This window comes from Triticum aestivum, chromosome 3B (assembly GCF_018294505.1).
Source record: "Triticum aestivum cultivar Chinese Spring chromosome 3B, IWGSC CS RefSeq v2.1, whole genome shotgun sequence".
In the NCBI taxonomy this organism is placed as follows: domain Eukaryota; kingdom Viridiplantae; phylum Streptophyta; class Magnoliopsida; order Poales; family Poaceae; genus Triticum; species Triticum aestivum.
Window position 1 is genome coordinate 72,544,748 of NC_057801.1, and position 7,582 is coordinate 72,552,329.

Here is a 7,582-nt window from a genome sequence, read left to right on the forward strand (position 1 = left end):
ATCCCCGGCCTCGTCCGAGCTCATCTCCAGCCTCCCGCACCTCCTAGCTACCTCCCCAGCCTCTCGTTTGAGCTCGAGGAGCTCTCTTTCCCTCCCCTCGTTGCTACGGTCATCGCCGGCCGCCGCTCAAATTCGAGCGTTCCAGCCCCTGCCTCTCCACCTAGCCACCACCAGTGAGATCCACTCACCCCGGCGCCCCTGCCCATGCCCTTTCCCTCTCGTTGGAACCACTATGACCACGAGCCCAACTCCACCCGCAGCCCTCCTCCTCCGTGTCCCCTGCCCCGCCCCCTCCGGTGACCATCGACGCTTTCTACGACCTGGAACGGGTGCGGCTCGTCCCCTTGAGCTCGCCCATATGTCGCACGACCTGAGTGGTGGCCGGAGTCGGCTGGACTCGTCGCCGGAGCGCGCGGCCTCGCCTCTTCCCAGCGCCCCGTCGGGAGGAAGAAGACAGCAGCGTTGACCCTCCTCGGGCCTGCCAGCTAGCCGCGGGCCCCTCCTGTCAGCCTCCCAGCCGCCGGCCCCGCGTTGACCCAGGTACGCTGACGTGGATAAGTGGAGGCGTAATCCACTGATTACGTCTTCGCTTTCTGAAAGCGTATTTCTCTATTACGCGTTCTGTTTTTCTGTCCAGGCCCCTGTTTGAAAATCTTTTTCTTGCAGATAGGTCCCTGGCAGAAAAACATCCATAACTTTTTATCCGTAACTCCAAATGAGGTGATTCCAAAGCCTACTTCTTTGTTTCATTGAGCCCGTTCTGTTGGTAATGCTTTCACTATGGTTTGACATTGTGAAAATGACCATTATGCCCTTGCCCTTATTCAGCACTCCCCGAGAGAGAACGTTTTCTGGCGATTCGTTCCGCAAGTTTCTCGCACTTCTCCCCGGTGCCTTCTTCATCCCCAGGCAAGCCACAATACCCACTTGCATGATAGTCATGCAGTAGCCATGGTTTTCAACTTGAATCTTTATTAAATATTTGCTTGTTGAAAAGATAGTTATCGTTGTTCCGGTGATGTTAGATTTGCATGTTCACTTTTGTGCTATGTTATCATGTTCTAGATTATGTTGATATCATGTTCATGCATTTTATCATGGCTCAGCATATTTGCATTCAAGTTAACCAGATTAAACTGAACTTGAACAACTGTTGGCTGAGTCATGGTGCCGCTGAAACGATACTGACCAGTGCAACCACGCTTACCGATATGGGACGGTCCTAACTGGGTCCAACGAGGGAAGGTTATGGGCGCGCGCTACCCTGATCAGGTAGGCGGACATAAGCCTTGTGTGCCCGTTGTTGTTGTTATGTGCACATGTCCCTGTTTGGGACGATTTATTATTTTAGGCCACGATGATGGTCGTTGAGGTGTCTTGAGGTAGACACGGGGCCATCCATGACTTAGCCCAGAGGGGAGTGAGTTGGAGTGGCCGGGAGAGTGTCATGGCAGTAGGACGGTTTTGTCGGAACGCCGTTGGTCCACCCAAATGGGAGTGCGAGGTCATGGGTTCCGTAGTATGGGTACAGTATACTAACCTCTGCAGAGTGTATATTAAATCTATCGATAGCCGCGCCTGCGGATAAGGGCCCAGGTTGAAAGTAGGGTACATCATGAGTCAACAGTAATAAGAATAACTTGATTAATGACAACCCGTGGTTGTGATCGCCGTAAGGATCACGGTTTGGGACCAAGTGTTGGTCGTGGTTGTGATCACCGTAAGAATCACGGTGGCATCGAGGATACCGAGTTGTTGTATATTCGTGATGTTGTGCGAGAGTCGTGGGTAAAGATCAAGCTCCTTGTGGTCATTTACTGATCGCTACGGTATTGTTTATACCAAGCTTGATTTGATCCTGAGATGATCGTGTGATGTCCGTGGTTGGTAAGTGATGCATGTGATGGTTACCAATTAACCCGGGCGGAATAATTGGTGCATATAGTGTCATCATGTTGCATGCTAGTATCGTTAGATTAATATGCTCATGTTGTGTTAGCTGTATCATGTTCATATTGGTCATGCCATGTTATTCTAATGATCTCATGATAATTCCTGCTTAACCTGTAATTGCCATGCTGTTGTCTGTCTTGAATGCTTCTGGTTATTGTGAGCTTGCAAGTACATTCAATGTACTGACCTAGCGTGTCATGCCATCTTGCAGGTCATTTCAGATTTGATTGCTTGTTTGCCGTGGAGTCTTTGTTTGCGAGCTAGGATAAGCGTTCCAGCCAGAGTCCCTGCGGAGTGGAGTTCACCACCGTCGTCGTTGTTCCGCTGCTAGAGTTCTTCCGCTGCATCGTGTTGTTCTGCTGCTTGCATAGAGCAATAGTGGCAGTCGTAGTGTCGACGTGCCGATGTAACCATTGTACCCAAAAATATTGTAATAAAGAGCTGGTTTGTTCTATGCTAAGCAGTGCCGTATTCTAGAAGACTTCATCTCGATCTCTGGGCTGGAATATGGGGCGTTCCGGTTTTCTCTGAGCCGGGGTGGCACAGGAGCGGCCTGGATTTCGTAGCCCTCACACAGCTACGCACGAGCTCAGAGGAGCCAGCTACGGGGTCCTCGCTACACCGACAGGGAGAGGCGAGGCGGCAGATCTGGAACTACACCCGTGTCCACCTTATACCTCTCGAGGCAACGAGGAGGGCCAGCTCCTCGTTGACATCGAGGTCTGAGTCGGAGCGCCTGCCGGAGTCGTCAGAGCGGAATACTACTACGGACTGGTTCTACGAAGAGATGAAGAATTGTCTAGTAGATGTAGCAAAGCTCCCCAAGAGCTTCTATCTGCCGCTTATCGCGCTACCAGAGATCGAACCTAAGACCTCCCGCATGAGAGCTTGTTGTGATAGCCAACAGAGATAATGAGCGTGAATGATTAGAGAGCAGTGTATATTTATAAGAACCAAAAGCAACACAGATCCAAACATTTTCTTTTCTTTTCCAGTTTTTTTTCTTTTTTGTGTATTTAAATTTCTTGTTCAACATTACAAAAAAGTGTTCTCGATACTGATTTTTTTTCACAAATTCAAAAAATGTTCGTGTTTCAGATATAATTCGCATATTTTTCAAAAGATGTTTAGTATTTAAAAAATTGTGCATATTTACAGAAATATTATATATTTTCTAAAAATATAATATTTTATGAAACACAAAAACTTTTCAAATTTCCTAACAAACTTTGAAAAAATACAAACATTTCAAAAAATGCGAATATTTTTTTTAAAATCACACAAATTTTAACATATGAACCTTTTTGAAAACAGGGAAAATCTTTTAAAAGTCTTAAAATTATTTTCATAACGTGAATATTTTTTAAAATCCCCAAACGAATTTGAAAATAGGGACATTTTTTGAAGTTTGCCAACAATTTTTGGAAAACAGGAACACGTTTTGGAACCACAAGAGTTTTTTGAAAACGCAAACATTTTTTGAAACTACAGAATTTTTTTTGAAAGTGTGAACAATTTTGGGAAACATGAACATTTTCTGAAAACGAGAACATATTTTGAAATTTGCAAATAGTTTCTCAAAACAGAAGCAATGTTTGGAAACTCAAAAGTTTTTTGAAAAGGCGAACAATTTTTGAAACCATGGAACAAATTTAAAAACATGAATAATTGTTGGAAACACTAATTTTTTTGGGAAAGAGAAAATGTGAACAATTTTGGAATACAAACATTTTTTCGGAGACGAGAACATTTTTTGAAAACGTGAATTTTTTGAATCTCTCATTTTTTGTAGAATGCGAACCTTTTTATAAATTTGTGAACAAATTTTAAAAAATACGAACATGTTTTGAAATAAAAACGAAAAAAGGAAATCAGAAGAAACAGAAAATAGAAGAGAAAATAGAAAAAGAAACAGGAAAAGGAGAAAAAAGAAAAAAAATCCGCTTCAGGAACCTCCTAGAAGGTTTCCAAAACCAGAAAAACCAGCTAGGATTCTCTTAGAAGGTTCCCAAAACCGGGATGGAGAGCTTTTCCAAAAAAGCTTGCCCGCTGGGCGGGCCGGCCCAGATCATCCCTCGCTCGCGAACCTTGGGGTGAAAGCTCGACAACTACGCAGCATATAGGATTTTCCACGCTCCCCGGCTGATGCTCGTAACCGTTCAGAGGCCCCGCGCTCCCGCTTCCGCCGCCGTGAGCTCACGACCGACGAGCCGGCGCCGGCGGGGACTCGGAGCCGACCAAGCGCGACCGAGGTCGACCGAGCGCGCAAGGCTGGCTGCAGGTCATCTCCGTGCACGAGCTCACGCCGCTCTCCCTCGTGCGCACCTCCGGCGCGATGCCGCCGGCGCCGGCGTACGCCGTCCTCGCTGCAGCATTCAGGACCAGAAACCCCATCTGCGGTACGAATATTATCCACCCCTCCTTTGCGCCTCTCGTTGCTCTGATTATTACTCTCCTCGCCCATCCCGCGAACGGGTCCATGAATCCCATCTCGGCATCAGCTGGCACACCCCAGATCCAACTTTGCCTGATTTCCAGACGTAGCGTTAGGAAAACAAAGCGACACGCTATGGAAACTCGAGAGAGATGCTAACTCAAACATTTTTGTGCGCAGTCCCTAGGTGGCTTGCTGTTCTTGGTTCGCGCACGCCAACTGTTCGACAGAATGCGTTGGAGGTGCTTCCTGATGCAGCCTTGCCTCCACGCTTCCACCCAAGCATTGTTCCAAGAGGATATCTTCTCGGGTCACCAAGGCTTTGCCATAGCAGTGCTTCAGAGGAGGATTCCCTAGATGTCCGCGTCGGTGAAGTTCTGAGAGTTCTCAAGTCCTGTGCTGCCGATGCTGACCTCAGCAAAGACCTTCGTCAGTTTGCCGATGAGATGGACGAGGACGTTGTTCTGAAAGTCCTCCAGAAGCAGAGGTCCAATTGGCAGGTCGCGCTGTTGTTCTTCAATTGGGCTGCCAGGCTGCCTTCGTATGAGCACGGCCCGAGGACCTACACTGAGATGCTTGACATCCTTGGGCGGATGAAGAAGGTCAGGCTTATGAGACAGCTCTTCGATGAGATTCCTGAACAACGCCGTGGGTTGGTCGTAACGAACAGGATGTTTGCTGTCTTGTTGAACCGGTATGCAGGGGCGCACAAGGTGCAAGAAGCGATCGAGATATTCTACAAGAGGAAGGATTATGGGTTCGAGGTTGACTTGGTTGGATTCCAGATACTTCTGATGTCGCTCTGTCGGTACAAGCATGTTGAGGAGGCTGAGGCCCTCTTTCTCCAGAAGAAAGATGAGTTTCCTCCTGTCATAAAGAGCTGGAACATCATTCTTAATGGTTGGTGTGTCAAGGGAAGCCTGGCTGATGCTAAAAGGGTTTGGAACGAGATCATTGCATCTAAACTTAAGCCGGACCTGTTCACATATGGTACGTTCATAAATGCACTAACCAAAGCTGGCAAACTTAGTACGGCTGTGAAACTATTCACAAGCATGTGGGAGAAGGGAATCAATCCCGACGTGGCAATTTGCAACTGTATCATTGACCAGTTGTGCTTCAAGAAAAAGATTCCAGAAGCACTTAAGATTTTTGGTGAGATGAATGACCGTGGTTGTCAAGCAGATGTGGCCACCTACAACACTTTGATCAAACACTTCTGTAAGATAAGGCGGACGGAAAAAGTTTATGAGCTTTTGGATGATATGGAGAAGAAGGGATGCTCTCCAAACAACATGACATACACCTACATTCTGAAGACAACTGAGAAACCGAGAGATGTTATGAATTTGATCCAGAGGATGGAGGAATCAGGTTGTAAGTTGGACTCTGATACGTATAACTTAATATTGAACCTGTATGTCAGTATGAAATATGAGAAGGGGGTACAGCAAGTATGGGAGGAGATGGAGAGGAATGGATCAGGTCCAGATCAGCGATCATTTACTATTATGGTCCATGGACTTCATTCCCAGGGACAGCTGGACCAGGCTTTGCAATATTACACGACAATGAAGTCGAGAGGGATGACTCCAGAGCCAAGAACCAGGATATTGGTGAAAGCAATACATATGAAGAAGGATGGGCCTGAGACTGAAGATCGATCCCCAAGTATGACTGGGAAAAATCTAAAATTGGATCGTCGATCAGGACTTTTCCATGTTCGTAAATAGTCACCGGAAGATCCTGCTTAATTATCCTAGCAGAAGATGCTGAGCATCTGGGCTTATGGAACATCATCCAGTGACTTTCAACCTTGGGCTAAAAGAAATCCACAAGAGAAGAGTCATTGACAATACGATGCCCCAAAATTTATGCTGTTTGAAATGTCACAGCAGGATATGTTTAGGATGTATTGGGCAATTCAATTGCAGGTACTTGCTTAGATGCTTGTATTCTGGAGATGTATGTGTAATACTTACATATGTTTGTTTCTTCTTGCATTATATATGTCGTTCGTAGTTGTTTCTGACAAATGAACACATAAAACAGGGATAAAAATATGTCCAAATATCTTGTAGAACTGGAAAGGTTTGCTAAGTGATGATACTGCTGGTTCTGTATGGCGAATAATTACCAGTTGAGCTAATGGTACTAACTACTGAATTCTTAGTCTAGTCCAATTCACATTTGTGTGCTAAAATTGTACCACCTTTTGTTTCTGTTGAATTTATATATCTATCAATGAATGGCTACACAGTACACATGACTAATCATATCTAGTTCAAAACCACAGTTCCATCAGCCATTTTCGCACAGCCAATGGGTAGAAGCTACTAGGTAAGCAATTGACCTGTCACTAACTGCTGCCACTGAACCACCCGCCACTTATTTTCCTTGTTTTCTTTGTACTTTTCTATCTTATGCTCAAGAGAAGGGAATGAGTGATTTATTTTTGTTAACAAAATTATAAGTATCAATTTTGCTTTTTGAGGAAGGAGCCACTGTCTATAATTCTGTGTTCTTTTCGTAGGCGGTTTAGGTTCCTAAAGTACTAGAGCTATTTATATATTGTGTTTTGGCGAAGATTAATTTTGACTTAATTTTGTGGAGAAAAGTTAATATCATGATGCCAACTTCTGCATGTTTATCAGGCTGACTAAATTGTGACAAATTAATTCAAGTTTTTTAGGAATGGAAATAGCATGTTTGCTGATTGCTTTATTCAGGGAACCAAAAGCAATAGATAACCTAAGCATTGTGCTTTTTATTTGCTAAAATATATGCTCCATCATTTTGGATCCTAACTGAGGCAAATGATTTCACTAACTTTTTCATTGAACAAATAACTGGAGTTTTTTTTACCAATATAACACCGTGAAGTCAACCTCCAACTGTTGAGCACGGGTGGGTTATTTGTGAATATCTGAATCAATATTTTGTCTCGAGGCAGAAAGATACCATGTTTACCAAATGCTTATTGCTTAATCCCTGTAACCCATGACCATTGTAGGAGTAAGCTTGTTGGTAAGCTTTTCTAATACAATTTGGGCCCAAGCAAAGTCACTGTCGCTAAGCCAACACTCAAAAGATAATAACAACCATAAGGATATGTCATGCGTGAATACATTGAAAAGTGATGTCAAAAGGCAGCTGGGATTCTCACAAGCTGTCAATGTAGTACATGCCAGCTTT

General features: G+C 44.8%; 1 protein-coding gene across 1 annotated transcript; it reads left to right on the top strand.

Annotated features, from left to right (window-relative positions):
- The first annotated feature begins 4,059 nt into the window (after nucleotides 1–4,059).
- On the top strand, nucleotides 4,060–6,423 carry LOC123068664 (putative pentatricopeptide repeat-containing protein At3g15200). The gene is made up of 2 exons (XM_044491274.1): nucleotides 4,060–4,352; nucleotides 4,568–6,423. Exons 1-2 carry the CDS (start codon nucleotides 4,289–4,291, stop codon nucleotides 6,118–6,120), a joined length of 1,617 nt encoding a protein of 538 aa, XP_044347209.1. The 5' UTR covers nucleotides 4,060–4,288; the 3' UTR covers nucleotides 6,121–6,423.
- The last annotated feature ends 1,159 nt before the right edge of the window (nucleotides 6,424–7,582 follow it).

What these genes read in the sequence shown, in the direction of transcription:
- LOC123068664 (XM_044491274.1), top strand. Translation starts at nt 4,289, where the DNA reads ATGCCGCCGGCGCCGGCGTACGCCGTCCTCGCTGCAGCATTCAGGACC. An exon ending in GACCAGAAACCCCATCTGCG is followed by an intron (nt 4,353 to 4,567) that starts GTACGAATATTA and finishes TTTTGTGCGCAG; the next exon opens with TCCCTAGGTGGCTTGCTGTT.